This window comes from Hipposideros armiger, unplaced genomic scaffold (genome assembly GCF_001890085.2).
Source record: "Hipposideros armiger isolate ML-2016 unplaced genomic scaffold, ASM189008v1 scaffold_28, whole genome shotgun sequence".
In the NCBI taxonomy this organism is placed as follows: Eukaryota; Metazoa; Chordata; class Mammalia; order Chiroptera; family Hipposideridae; genus Hipposideros; species Hipposideros armiger.
The window spans coordinates 4,464,762-4,480,623 of record NW_017731378.1 but is presented as its reverse complement, the minus strand read 5'-3'; the positions used below and the strand labels follow the sequence as shown (position 1 = coordinate 4,480,623).

The 15,862-nt window shown below is 43.6% G+C and overlaps 1 protein-coding gene across 1 annotated transcript in view; it reads right to left on the bottom strand.

Annotated features, from left to right (window-relative positions):
* WBP1L (WW domain binding protein 1 like) overlaps window positions 1-14,481 on the bottom strand; it is a 58,628-nt gene extending 44,147 nt beyond the window's left edge. Inside the window, exon 1 of the mRNA XM_019636406.1 lies at window positions 14,266-14,481. Coding sequence (XP_019491951.1) covers window positions 14,266-14,355 — 90 coding nt within the window. The 5' untranslated portion in view covers window positions 14,356-14,481. The remainder of the gene's footprint in view (window positions 1-14,265) is intronic.
* Window positions 14,482-15,862: the final 1,381 nt, after the last annotated feature.

Here is a 15,862-nt window from a genome sequence, read left to right as displayed (position 1 = left end):
TCTGTTCCCCTTCCCCGATTCCCCAACGCTGTTCCCTCCCCCAATTCCCAAAAAAAATCTTAAAAAAAAAAAAAGAAAAGATGTACATTCTCGGCCAGGTACACCCAATATTGCAGAAACGGTGGTGCTAACAAGTGAGAGACACGATAAATCATTAACCCTTGCAGAGGTTTATAAACTACTTTCATATACATTTTAGTTGTTCCTTACATCAGCGGGTGACAGGGCTAGGCAGTTATTACTACCCCCACTTGCCAGATGAGTCTACTGAAGGTCTGAAAACTTGAGTGACCTAGGACCGAGATCTAGAGTTTCTGAATGAAGGGAAAGTGGTCACCCCAGGGAACGCTGGTGAGTGACTGCCCAGGGGGAAGTTTTCCTTTCAACTAGACTCTGTCAGGGCTCTGGCACTGCCGACCTGGCCATGCTACCACCTATTCTCATGACCCTGGGCCAGTTACTCTACCTCTCTGAGCTTTCATTACTTCTATCAGCATTGCCCAGGGACCACCTGAGGCAGCCATTTCTGTGATAAAGAGGGCCCTGCAGTCAAAGAAGTCTACTGTCTATAGAGACTGAGGATGCATGCGCTCTACAGTTAAGCCTCTGAGGAGTCCCACAGTTAAGCCTACAAGTCCCTTGTCAGATAAATGATTTGCAGTATTTTCTCTCATTCTATGATCCCCCCCCCCATTTTCTTGTGGTATCCTTTGAAGCACGACTGTTTTTAATTTTGATAAAGTCCAGTTTATCTATTTTTTTCTTTCATCACTTGAGCTTTTGGAGTTCCTTATTTCTTTTAAGGGCTTTGTAAAGCTTAATGTTACTTTGGATCAAAGATGGACATTATTTAGAATAGAATCCTTTAATTTTTTTGTGGAAAGTTTTAAACATGTACAAAAATAAAGATAAGGAAAATTACTCCCCATGTATTCATCACCAACTTCAGTAATCTATCGTCAATGGCCAATCATGTTTTAGAAGTACCCACTTTCACTTCCATTCATCCCCAATGAAATTATTTTGAAACAAATCACAGATGTCATACCACTTCAAGCATAAATAGTTCCATTTGAATCTCTAAGAAATAAAAGGATTCTGTTCCTCAAAATAGCCACCCTACCATATCACATCCTAAAATATGGATAATAATTCCTTAATGTTATAGGATAGGATCCTGCATGTGAGAATTTAAATTAGATCCAGAGATAAAAATACAATTAGAAAATCCAGCCAATTATGACAGTTCTTCAGTTTTTGTAAGTCATTGACCCTCGCTAAATGTTTCACTACTTTAAAACATGTTACTCCTCAACAACGCCTTTCAAACCTATGTGTATCAGAAGTGCTCTTCCGACCACAGCTTTCTCTTTTTCACTTGGAAATGTCTTGTGATGGAGTTTTAATCATGGCAAACCCTCTTTTTCATCCCCTCAAAACTTTGTCATTTTGTTTTACACACATTCACTTCCAACCTCTGCCCAGTATATAAAGTGAAAGATTAACTTACTGACTTTTGCCCTCAATTTCTAGTGTAGGAAGAATTTTTGGAAAAATCCTCCCCTTATCTGAGATTGCACAAATGTTCAGAGAAATCTGGGAAAATGAGGAAATCCCATGAGTGCATTTTCTCCTCTTTTCAGCTCTCCAGGGGCGTAAGCCATGTGTCCCCATCACATGCATGGCTGGCTATGCCCACCCTCAAGGTAGAGTGTGGGAGGTTTCATGGCAGATGCGCAACGCTGCTGAGGGAAAAAAGTAAGAGAATTTGGAGGCTGAAAGACACTGTAGAGATAATTATGCTATGAAAAAAAAGTTCAGTAAGAAAGAGAGTCTGTGCTATTCAAAATGTAGGAGATTTAGGGTTGAACAGCTTCTTAACTGTGGGACTGACTCTTCAGAGGCTTAACTGTAGAGCACATGCATCATGAATCTCTAAGAGTCTGTACACTTCTTTGACCATACGGGTCTCTTATGGCAAAATGGCTGCCGCAGGCAATGTTGATAGAAGTAATGAAGGCTCAGAGAGGTAAAGTAACTGGCCCAAGGTCATGAGAATAGGTGGTAGCATGGCCAAGTCTAGAGTGCCGGAGCCCTGGCAGAGCCTAGTTGAAAAGAAAATCTCCCCCTGGTAGTCACTCACCAGCATTCCCTGAGATGACCGCTTTCGCTTCAGTCAGAGAAGGCAAAAAATTGAATAGGCATTTGTTCAAAGATATACAAATGGCCAATAAGAACATGAAAAGATGTTCAACATCACTAGTTATTAGGAAAATGCAAATCAAAACCAGAGAGAGATACTTCATACCCACTAGGTCGGTTATGATAAAAAAATAAAAGACAGACAATAAATAACAAGTGTTAGAGAGGATCTGAAGAAACTGAAACCCTCATACATTGTTAGTGGGGATGTAAAATGGTACAGCTGCTGTGGAAAACAGTCTGGCAGTTACTTAAAAATTAAGCATAGAGTGACCACATGACCTAGCCATTCCACTTCTAGGTATAAATATACACCCAAGAGAATGAAAATATATGTCCACACAAAAATTTGTATACCGATGTTCATCAAAGCACTATTCATAATAGCCCAAAGACGGAAACAGCCCAAATGTCCATCAATTGATGAAAAGATAAATGTTAAACCCATACAACGGAGTATCAATTGGCCATAAAAAGGAATGAAGTACTGATACATGCTACGACACGGATGAACCTTGAAAACATTATGCTAAGTGAAAGAAGCCAGTCACAAAATACCATTCACATGAAATGTCCAGAAGGGGAAAATCCATGGAGACAGAATGTAGATTAGTGGTTGCCAAGGACTGGGGTGGAGGGGAGAAAAGAAATGAAATACAGCATTTCTTTCTGGGGTGATGAAACTGTTCTGAAACCAGATAGTGGTGATGGGGGCCCAACCTTGTCAATATACCAAAAACCACTGAACTGTACACTCTAAAAGGATGATTTTTATGGTATGTAAATTATATCTCAATAGAGTTGTTATTACAAAAAAAAAGGGAGGTGGGGGGGGGCCTCAGAAACCACCTTCACCTCAGAACAGGAAGTACCAAGTGGAGGTTGGGGTCAGGAGTCAAGAAGCCCCAGGGAGCACCTCACCTCAATAGAGTACACAGTGTTCCCAGGGCGGGCGGCTCTGCCTGTGGTCAGAATGGGTGATGAGCCACACTGGAGGCAAAGGCAGACTTCCTCGCTGGTGGTAACCCTCACTCCCTCCTCTTTTATTCAAAAGGGCACAATGATATGAAAATCAAAGTAGTACATACATATTCTAATTTACCACCTTTAAGAATAATTTCGGGGCCGGCCGAGTGGCGCGATGGTTAAGAGCTGGCTTGGGACGCCAGAGGGCCCCGGTTCGGATCCCACATATGAGGGCCAGTGACACTGCCCTCCACAGCTAAGATGCTGAACAACAGCTCAACCTGGAGCTGGGCTGCTGTGAGTCGCCTGCGATGGCGTAGGGTGCAGCCCCTGCGGCAGTCGGTTGCCATGGGCTACCGTGTGTAGCCAGCAGCCAACATGAGCGGCCAGCAGCCGCAGTGAGCGGCCGTCCAGAAGCCGGCGAGTGATCTGCCTCACCCGGGAAGAGCGCAACGATGGTGCCAACTTGGGCCAGTGAAGCAACGTCCTCCACAACTAGACTGAAGAACAAAAGGACAGCAACTTGTCTGTTCCCCTTCCACCAATTCCCCAATAAAAATCTTTTAAAAAAGAATAAATAATGTCGTACTTTACTATTTGAAAGAAATTGCTGGAAAAACACTTCTCATCTGATGGCCAAGGCTGATGATATGGAAAGTGATTCACATGCCTTTTGGACTAGGAGTTAACCAAAATATATTCTTAAATTTCTCCACTGGAAACATAACCTTGAGTCAGTCAGGGAATAGGAAAGCTTTAAAAGTTCCCCAAAGCTAAATAAATAAATAAATAAATAAATAACGAACGCTAACATTTACCAAGTAATTACTATGTGGCAGGCGCTGTTCTAAGTACTTTATAAGTATTAACTCAATTAACCCTCACAATAACTCTATAAACTAGGTGCATTATCCCATTTTACAGATGAGGAAATTGAGTTAACTAACTAGCCCAAGGTTACATGGAGGGTGTCTGGCTCCAGAGTCTATGCTCTCAGCAGTGCTACTACCAAGGGTTCCTTCTTCCGGAATATGGTTAGTCAGGCATGCAGTTAGGCTTGTGTGCCAACAGCTCCAGGCCACCTGCCTGACATCTTCCAGGGGACCACAAACCATGTCCTTAAGCACCTGGGCAGGCATTTCCACCCTTCTCCACCTACAGGCTCAATGTCCTTGGATGAATCCTCCCCCACAGCAAGGAAGCAACTGGTTTGCAGACAAGGAGGGGACTGGAAGCTAAGCAAATGAGAGACCTAGAGGCTTCTGAGGAAGTAAATGGAAATGTTCCCCAGGTGCCCATGTTGAGTCAGAAGGCCCATCTTCAAGGATAAGCATGAGAAGTAGGTCAAGAAATGTAGCTTACACATGCAGGGAAACGAGCCCTTGCATACCTTGTTGATGGGAATGTAAACTGATATAACCACTGTGGAGAGCAATTTGGCACTTGACCTCAAATTTCGAATGTATATACCCTATAGTGCCACAATCCCCAATGCCACTTTCCAGGAATCTAGCACTACGGAAAGAAGTACAACAATGGTTACCTGGCAAAAGCTTGGACGCAACATATGTTCTATAAATAAGTGGTTAAATAAAGCATGGTCTAAAGCAATAACATACAGGCATTTAAAAAACATCAGCGGTATAATGCGATATGGAAAGAAGTCCACAATATATTAAGGTTTTTTTAAAAAGTACATGTTGTAAAATATTGCATATATAATTACCCCATTTTTGTTTTAAAAACAAGTGAAAGAAAATAAAGAACCCTAACCATAGCAACAATTTTACATTTATATATAGGAGTTATTTATATATATATATATATATATATATATATATGAATTGTATTACTATATCTATAAATAGGCAGTATAAGCAGAAAAACCACCAAAAACACACACCAAACCACAAACTTTCACTTTTTATTCAAGGCCATTTTTGTTTTTCTGTATTATTTACCATTGTTATGAGCTTGTGTTATTCTTGTGTGATTAAAAACTGCTGTGAAAAGCTAAAAGGTACCTTAATGCCCAAAGAAAAGCAGTAATCGGATTTAAGGAAGGAAAATGGAAAGACAGCCATAGTGGACACCTTGTGCCAAATCAAACTGGTGCAGGTTTTCTGCCTCCCCAACCCAACAAGAGGATTTGCATATTTAAAGACTAAGAACTCAAGGAAAAAAAAAAAAGAGAGAAATACAGAGGATGAACTTCTCACACTATTCATTCAAGTCCACATTCAAGTCCCAAAGAGCTACAAGGCTCCAACATCCCAGTGTAGAAAGCCAAACACTAACTTTTTCTCCCAAATAAACCACTAAAAGCGAAAATTAGATCTGATCAATAAACGAAGCTGTGGGGGTTTTTTGTTGTTGTTTCTGTGTTGGTTGATTTTTAACACAACTGGATTAAAACTGCCAGGTGGAGTTTTAAGATGAGGGAGAAAATTTAGCAAATGGCCAGCAAAAAAGCAAGTATAATTTTGAAAAACATTAATATTTTCTCTGTGAATGCATGCCTCTGATCTGCAAGAATGTGTAATAAAACAGTGTCTTGCTTGATATTTAAAAATCAAAACAGACATGTTTTTATAACTTCACTCGAGGTCCCACCCTTCCTGGCCACAAATATTCTTGCAACGTTTTGCGCTCACTTTTACCTTTTCCAAAACAAGTTTAAATTCTTTAAAATGCCTAAGACAGTGGATCAAAACTTAGCTGTGGCCCTCTGAGGCTGACGATGGCACCAGGAATAGAAGATATGCACCCAGCTCATCGGTTTTCCCACAGAAGTATGGAAAGAAAACCAAAAGTAAATAAATCAGAGCTATGGGAATGTAGCTGAGTAAGTGAGAGCATCCCAGAAACCTGGTCCATACAAGACTGATGATATACAAGTCTAAAAAGATTACCTACTTTAATTCCTACACTGAGAAAGCCCAGAATTGTAACAAGCCTCAGAATTCAATAGGATGAAATTTATTTCCCCTTTCCTTACCTCCCAGATTGCAGTGTTCTGGATTTATTTGTATTTCTTTGTTTGTGGTTTCCACATTCCATGCAGTTTTTTGGCCAGGCTTTGCTCCACCTAGTGGAAATACAAAGGACAGTCCAAAAGGGAGGTGCCCATATGCCAAGAAGTAGACAGACAGGTCACCAAGACCCACTGTCACTGCTCCCTGTGATTCAGTGGCTGCTCTGTCTCTGCAGTTACTTGCAGTTATAGTGGTATCAGTGGCCCTGGCAGTATCTACAATTGGGGTTGTAGGGTAAGGAATGAATCCACATCATTGTACCACCTGGATCTTGATGATCCCTCAAGAGTTAGTCTGAACAATTGAAGTCCGGAAAGAAAGAGGCCCTCTAAGGCATATGGATGGCCCAGAATCCAAAAGGCACTTGGAATTCTGAATCCAAAGCCCCCTTAGACAGCCACAGTATCCATAAAGAGCTGCCAGCTAATGTCTGACACCCACCATGAGCCACATCCTGGGGCCTGAAAGAGAGGGCCCTCCTCTAGACACAGCCTCTCTGAGGTCTAGGAGAGCCAGCTTCCCTCATGATGACCCTGAGAACACCTAATGGTTTCTGCAGGCTGAGCATGTGTCAGACCAAACCAACATTCGCAAGGCTGAAAATGAGGAATAGAGCCAAGACTTGGAATGGGGAAAGGAAAAAGTTCTAAGAACATGACTCAGTTCAGATTGGTTATTGGGCCATGGAGAACACTGAGAAAAGAAAGTAACTGGCCATCAGTTTCACTGTGACAAAAACAAACATGTTCTTCAAATGAAACCACGAGAGCAGGCCAAAGCAAGGGGAAGGAAAGTTCAAGGCTGGGTGACTAAGGGAGGCTCACCTGCTTAAGGAACCACAGATGACAAAAGTGTGCTTTTTTCAAAATGTTTGAGGTTGGCTGACGGAGCAGGGCTAGTAACATTTTTGCATAGAAAACATAGAAAAAATACATCGTGACTTTTCCGACGACCCAATATATTAACAAATCTGAGAGTAATCAAGATTCGGGATGCTAAAGCTTTTAATTATCCCCACCTAAAATTTGTTGTCCGAGGGTATTTCATACACTTCATAATGCTATGCTCTCTCTTCACAAGAAGGATGACCTCAAACCCTGTGATAATGAGCAGGAACTGGTAAGAAACAGGGTGTCTCCACCTCGGCACTACTCACATTTGGGGCCAAACAATTCTTTGTTGCAGGGGACTACCCTGAGCACTGCCGGGCGTTTAGCAGCATCCTTGGCCTTCACCCATGAGATGCCAGTAGCACTTTTGAGTTTCAGACACTCTTTCAGGACACTGACAAATGTCCCTAAAAGGGGCAAAATTGTCCCCAACTGAGAACCACTGTTCTAAACACATATGAAACACCATGAAAAGTTACCTACATAACTAAAAGATCACAGGGACAAACCTAACTAAACTCAGATATAGAACAGAATAAAGAAAGTCACTTTCGGGCTGGCCGAGTGGCGCATTGGTTAGGAGTTGGCTTGGGTGTGCCAGCTTTGAGCAGCACGGCCCCAGTTCAGATACCACATGAGGGCCACGCTGCACCCTCTATAGCTAAGATGGTGAACAACAGCTGGAGCTGGGCTGCCGTGAGTCGCCGGCGACGGTGTAGGCTGCAGTGGGGCTGCTGTGGGCTGCCATAAGCTACCGTGAGTGGCTGGCAGCCAGCGTAAGCAGCTGTGAGCCGCTGTGAGCAGCCATCCATCCAATGGCCAGTGAGTGACTACCTCACCCGGGAAGAGCGCAATGATGGTGCCAACGTGGGCCAGTGAAGCGACGTCCTCCACAACTAGAATGAAGAACAAAAAAGACAGCACCTTGTCTGTTCCCCTTCCCCCAATTCCCCAATTAAAAAAAAAAAAAAAAAGAAAGTCACTTTCAAATCTTAGTTTCTGAACTTAGTTTGGGAATTGACACTAACTTACCAACCACAACGCACTCTGAGGACCACCAATAATAATAGTGAAAATCATTATTGTTATATTTAATAACCATTAAATATATTCCAACAGCCTTACATATATTACGTCTTTTCATCCCATGACAAACCTATATATAAGGTATGTACATTATTATTCCTGTTTCATAGATGGGGAATTTAAGGCACAAAGAGGTAAAATAATTTGCTCAAAGATAGTAAGTGGAAGAAACAGGTTTGGAACTAAGGTGGTCTGCCCCCAGAGCGCATGACCTCACCATTACGTTAGACTATGCCCGACCCCCATGCTGGAAAGCTGTTAGATCTGCATTGTCTAATATGTAGTCAGCCACATATAGCTATTTCATTTAAATTAATTAAAATTAAATATCATACCACTCTAGAAAACAGTCTGGCAGTTCCTCAAAAGGTTACACACAGAGTTACCATATGACCCAACAATTCCACTGTTAGGTATATACCCAGAAGAAATGAAAACATATGTCTACACAAAAACTATTGGATCGTCGGGAAAGTCATGACGCATTTTTGCATTGAAAAACATAGAAAAAATATGTCATGACTTTCCCGACGACCCAATAGTACACACATGTTCGTTCATAGCAGCATTATTCCTAATATCCCGGAAGTAGAAACACCCAAACATCCATCAATTGATGAATGGATGAATAAAATGTGGTACATTCATACAACTGAATATTAACTGGCCATAAAAATGAATGAAATATTGCACTATCAACATGGATGAAACTTAACAACATGATGCTAAGTGAAAGAAGCCAGTCACAAAGGCCCACATAGTATATGATTCCAGAATAGGCAAATCCATTGAGACAGAAAGTAGAAAAGTGGTTCTCAGGGGCTAAGGGAGGAGGGGGTAGAATTGGAAGGGACTGCTAATGGCTATGGGGTTTCTTTTTGGGGTGATGAAAATGTTCTAAAGTTAGATAATGATGATGGTCACACAATTCTGACTTACTAAAAAGCCACTTAGAAAAGTATAACTACTGCACTGTGTTGTACGCCTGAAACTAATTTAAAAAAAATAAAATATATAAATAAAAAATAGTTTTTAAAAAAAAGCCATTTAGGTACACTTAAAAAGGGTGAATCCTTTGGCAGGTTAAGTATATCCCAAGAAAGTTGATATAAAAAATTAAATGTCATTAAAAATTCAGTTCCTCAGTTATCCTAGCTGCATTTCAAGTGCTCACTAGCCACATGTGAACAGTGCAGATATACATCATTTCCAACCTCACAGGAAGTTCTACTAGACAGTACTGCTTCAATGAATGGTAAAAAGGCCTCCTTACCATCTAACCACAGTCCACCTTTCAAGCCTTACCTTCTTTCACTCCTCTACACACCCAAACATGAAGCTTCCGCCAGACTACGTGCCACCTCCACACGCTTGCTCCATTTTCACTCTTTCATACTGGAATGGACTTTCCCCTTTCCTGGTCCACAGATATCCTACTTATCCTTATCAACCTTTAAAGCCTGTCCAAATGCCTCTTGCTCCATGAAACTTGCCCTAAATCCTCACCTTGCCCTGGTCCTATCAGTTGTTCCCACTGGCCTTTGTTTGCACTTCCATTACAGAATTGAGCCCTCTGGATTACAAATCCTTACGTGTTGTCTGCCTTCCCCACAAGACTACCAGCTCCTTGAGGATAGGGATTCTGTTACTCATTTGAGGGTTCCCAATGCCTAGCAATGACAACAGCCTGCTGCAAAGAGTGGACATTTCAGCAAATAATTTCTGAATTCTACAGAAAGGATTTACAGAAGCTCAAGGCACTGATTTTCGATAATTGCTCACTTTAGTGTGTAAAACAGACTAAGAAAATGAGGGAGGGCCGGCCGAGTGGCGCGATGGTTAAGAACTCGCTTGGGATGCCAGAGGGCCCCGGTTCGGATCCCACATATGAGGGCCAGTGACACTGCCCTCCACAGCTAAAATGCTGAACAACAGCTCAACCTGGAGCTGGGCTGCCGTGAGTCGCTGGCGACGGCGTAGGCTGCAGTCCCTGTGGCAGTGGGTTGCCATGGGCTATCGTATGTAGCCAGCAGCCAGCGTGAGCGGCCAGCAGCCAGCGTGAGCGGCCAGCAGCCGCAGTGAGCGGCCGTCCAGAAGCCGGCGACTGATCTGCCTCGCCAGGGAAGAGCACAATGATGGTGCCAACTTGGGCCAGTGAAGCAGCGTCCTCCACAACTAGATTGAAGAACAAAACGACAGCAACTTGTCTGTTCCCCTTCCCGCAATTCCCCATCACTGTTCCCATCCCCCCAATTACCCAATAAAAATCTTTAAAAAAAAAAAAGAAAATGAGGGAAAGGGGACTAGAATCTGGAAGTCTCCTATCCCACTATTCTATAAGGAGTGATGGCAATCACACTGAAATGCCATTTTTAAGAAAGAAGAGTGGAATAGGGCTTCTGGACTAAAAACTGGGGCAGTAGGGGTGAGTAAAGGTGGGGGGGGGACAAGAGGTATACTATCGAGAGGTGTGGTGGAAAAAAAAATAACAGGAACTGGCGCCCCCATCCAACTCCAAGTTTTAATTAAGCATGGCAGAGGGAAGGTAAGGACTGAGTTTCAGGAGATTTGTGCTCAGGCCACTGGCTGGGTCACTTTATGGAAAAAGACTTTTCTACTAAGATTTTATTTTAAATAATGTAGTCAGATTTTTCTGGTCGAATCTAACCAACCATAGACACAAAGAAACTCAATGTATCTCAATCATAATTTAATGGGAAGAGATAAATGCCAAGGCCTTATTACTGTTTGGAGATTCTACTGCCTTTTTATTCTTTATGGATTCAAGGAATCACGAGGTGCAGTGAGGTGTAGGAGAGTTAAGTCTAAATTCCGAATCACAGAAGTGAGCTAAGCTAATGAACTTTCCTGGGCCAGGATGACAAGAAATGGCTGTTCCACTGCAGAGGTGGTAAAAGGGAAAGCAAGCCACCTAATATGTATTTCTGATATTAAATACATATGTTAAAAAAAGGTTGTATTTGGTAGAGTCATTTCAAGGGGGAAAACGCAATGAGGTACCCATATCATTTTAATACAGAATAAGTACAAGAGTCCTCCTCAATTCAGACTTAGCTGAAAGCCACTTGTTGAAATAAGGACAGTAAGTACCTGAAGTATGTCCTATGCCAAAATGGTCTGTGAATTTGTTCTTCTTTACTGATTTCTACAAGCCAAAAATCAACAAAAACCATACTGACTAAATTATGGTGGATTCGGTTAATAATTATATAATAACTTCCATTCCAAAGGTTAAAATTCAAAACAAAAATCTGACTATAGATTAGTACTCTCCAAAAGAGAGATAGGAGTATGAGGTGGAGGTGGAATGTATGGAGAGGAAGGGTCAAGAAGAGGGAGGGCCGGCCGAGTGGCGGGCTGGTTAAGAACTGGCTTGGGACGCCAGAAGGCCCCGGTTCGGATCCCACATATGAGGGCCAGTGACACTGCCCTCTGCAGCTAAGATGGTGAACGGCAGCTCGACCTGGGGCTGGGCTGCCATGGGTCACCAGCGAGGCGTAGGCTGCAGCTCCCTGCTGCAGTGGGCTGCCATAAGCTACCATGTGTAGCCAGCAACCAGCGTGAGCGGCCAGCAGCCTCCATGAGCGGCCATCCAGAGGCCAGCGACTGGTCTGCCTCACCCGGGAAGAGCGCAATGATGGTGCCAACCTAGGCCAGTAAAAGCAACATCCTCCACAACTAGACTGAAAAACAAAACAACAGCAACTTGTCTGTTCTCCTTCCCCCGATTCCCCAGTGCTGTTCCCCTCCCCCATTCCCCAATAAAATCTTAAAAAACAGAACAAAAAAAAACCCTTCCCTTCTCTACGAGAACTGTAACCACATAATAGCTGCTGGTCAGTGCTAGCATCCATCCAAATGGAACAAAGTACAAAAGCCACCCTGTCCCCAAAATAAGTATTGGAAGTGCCAGAGAAATGATAAGAAAACGGGCCTGTGATCAACAAACTGCAAGTAGAGCATGACATTCAAGATCCCCTCCCACAGCTTCTTGCCCCCTCGCAGGCTTACATGACCTGGTCAGCAACCTCCACTTGCCATCCTTCCTCTTGTTAAAGAAATGGACCTGTTTCCCACTGCTGACTTAAGAGGCCCACCACTGCTCTCCATCTGAGTGAAGCAGTCCACAGGGCCAGGGCACCCACCTCCAAAGGCTCCAAGCTTCCTAAATCAACCCTCCAGCAGTGTTATTTATTGGTTATTGGAAACAGCCTTTAGAGATACTTACAGAAACAGGTGCAAAAGAAAAGGGAGTTTGTTCGATATTTTGTTCTGTCAGCATCTATACTTCTGAACTTTACCAGTCCAACGGGTTATAACTTTTCTAACAAAAAAAATTTATTTCCCCTGCCAGTTTATGATTTTAACTGGAGAAAATAAAGAATCCCAACAAAGCCTAAAACGGAAGAGTCTAGACCTATTGTAGAAAAGGGAATACACTGGGCCAGAAAATGAGCTCTATTCCTTTCACATGTTATTTCTAATATACATAAATATACTGTAGGGGGGGAAAAACAGAGGATACTTCAACAAATTGTGGTATGGCCATACAACGGAATATTATTCACCCATAAAAATAAAGTATTGGTGCATGCTACAACATGGATGAACCTCAAAAACATTATGCTGAGTCAAAGAAGCCAGGCACAAAAAGGTCACACATTTTAAAATTGTATTTACATGAAATATCCCAAATAGGTAAATCCACAGACACAGAAAGCAGACTGGTGGTTGCCAGGGGCTAGGGAAGGGGGAAACAGGGAGGAATTGCTTATTGGGTAAGGGGTTTCCTTTTGGAGTGGTGAAAACGTTTTGGAACTAGATAGAGGTGATGGTTGCACAACCATGTGAATGTACTAAACACCACTGAGTTGTTCACTTTAAAATGGTTAAATGGTTTTAAATAGTTTGTTATGTGAATTTCACGTCATTTAAAAAATTAATTTTTAAAATAGAAGATACTAATGAGCAAAGCAAACATACATACATTCTGTGAAAAGACAGCCCTGTAAACTCCTAGGGAAAAGGTAAGAATTTTTGCTGGCACTCTGCTGCTGCTACTCTTGATCACAACACAAAGTTCAAACGCTAAGCTGTAAGACTGCCATCTTGCCGTGTGTGTGTGTGTGTGTGTGTGTGTGTGTGTGTGTGTGTGTGTGTGTGTGTGTTTCTGAAAAGACAGGGAAGGGAACAGAAAGTGAAGAAAATAGAATGGTAAAACCTTGCCAAATGCAAGGGAAGGAGGGGTGATTCCCCCTACTGCACCCCACCCAACTTGGCACCAGGAGTAATGCTCCTATTAGGGTTTCGAAATGCCAACAAGAGCTGAAATCAGCACAAGCTAGCTTCTCCGCCTGGATAAAAAGCAAGCCACCCAGCAAGAAAAGCCGGGGTGCTCCATTTGTTACCCGTATTGGCATCAGCACCACCCTTTGCTCAAAAGCCTTGAGCTGGCCCAGATCAGCATCCGTGACTGGCTCTCCCAAGGCCAGCCAGCCTAGCAGTAAGAGCTTACTAGAGCTTAAGTGTGCCCTCCTCCTGAGGGGTCCCGGTGTACTTCATCCCATCGGCCTTTCAAGAGTCTTGTCTCCGACCACTGAACTCCAACACCATTAAAAATGGTGTCCTCAGAACTTTCCCTGTCCAGCTTGAAATAAATATACTCTCAGCTGCTCCTTCCTCTCAGGCCAGTTCAACAGTACCCCGCGACCCGCACAGACGTACACGCGGCATCGCTGCTTTGGAGACTTGCTCCACCGGAGGAGACGAATGAACCCCACATACCCCAGCTTGGCAGCACTATCCAGTCACAGTCATTCCAGCCCACCTGACCTAACTGCCCTCTCAAAGGTTCCTCACTCACCTGGCACCGTGCTCCTGCCACCTTCCCTGACACCAAAACAGGTGTCCCTCAGCTAAACACTGACACCCCCTTAGATCCTGTCCACTCCACACATTAGTGTCCCTCTCGGGACCCCCCAACTCTCGGCAACAACACTCCTTCAGCCCTCTCCAGCCAGGCCTCGACGACCCCCAGGCTGGCCCGGACGCCCCCTCCCCCTTACCTGCGGGGGTTCAGCCCTGGCTGACAGGGGGCTGGGCAGCGCCTGGAGGAGCAGGAGCGCCATGCCACCCAGGAGCCTTCTCCTCTCCATCCCCCTCCTGCTCCTGCTCCTCCGCCACGGCGCCGCCACCTCCCTCCTCCTCCCTCTCCTCCTCTTCCCTCTTCTTCCTTCTTCCCTTCTTTTCCTGTTTCACTCTCCCCTCCCGCTTCCGGTTCTGCTCCACCCCGCCCCAACCTAAACACCCTCCCAGACACTGGGGAGATTCTCCAGTTCCAGCGCTTCATTGGCCCTTGCCCTTCGTCCATTGATCAAAATAGCTGCCGATCAAATAGAAGTTCCGTCCCCACATGACGACGGAAAACCAAAGGGATCCTGCCAATGAGAAGTAGGAGGAAACCGGGCCATCTTGAGAGCTGCAAGGCGGCGTAAATGCGTCCCACTCCTCAGAGAGTGGCGGAAGTAGCTCTGGTTGGGGGCGGGGCCACCTAAAACGAATAGCATTGAAGCCTGATTCTGGTACAGCCATCTTGAGTGTGGCGGAAGTGCTGTTTCCACTGTTTAGCAAAAAGAGAAAGGGTATGCTGATTCTAGAGGGTGTTGGCACATAAGTTTTTTTGTGTGTGTTTTTTTTTTAAAGAAGGTAACTGGGCGTTCCTAAAGAAGAAAACAACTGCAATCTAAAAATCTTTTGATGTCTTTTGTCTTGAAACACAGCCTCCATATCAGGGTCCCTCTCCTGGTCTCAAATTGCCCTAGCAGTAACTTAGGTCAATTTGAATTCCCAAAGAAATAGTACCTTTACCTGAGGCACAGTGTTTTGTAACCCCAAGTTTGAGGGACACAATTCTACTGACTCTACCTAAGAAATAGCTCTGAAATCACCCCCATTGCTTCAATCCACAGTCTCATGTGGATTAATACAGATAGTCTCCTTGCTGCCCTGCCAGTTACCAATTCTGCCCTCAAATTCTTTTCACACGCCCATGCAAAGGTGCTCTACCACAAAAAAAAAAAAACCCACACATTATTGTTAAGATGGGATTGTAATGGCGGCACTAAATCTTCTATTTTGAAATTTGGATCTCTGGTGTAATTTGATTTAACAAGTGTAATTTAGCTTGTGACTCTGAAAGCTTTCTTTCTTCCCTTCCTTTCCACCAAATGTTAATTATTCTGCTTGCTATACATTTACTATGCATACCAATTTCACTGTTTCTATTTACTTCAGCCCAGTGCTTTTGTCTTGGGTTTTGCATCTGTATGGGATCCACTCCTGGCTCCAACTTAAACCTACATAACATATGCAAAGATTGTAATAACCATCTTAACTGCACCTTCCACCAGCCCAACAGACAAAGCCGAACTCAATAGAAAATTCTACTACAGGCCGAAGCAATTTACATCCTGGTTAAAAAACCTAAAACTTCAGACCAAACGAAGACTTGACGCAGCAGTTTAAAACCCAACCCTTTAAAAATGTACAAACCATTCCATTCTTAAAAACAGGTAGCAGGGGGCCGGCCGAGTGGTGCATTGGTTAAGAGTTGGCTTGGCTCCACCTGGAGTTGGGCTATCGTGAGTCGCCGGCGACGGCATA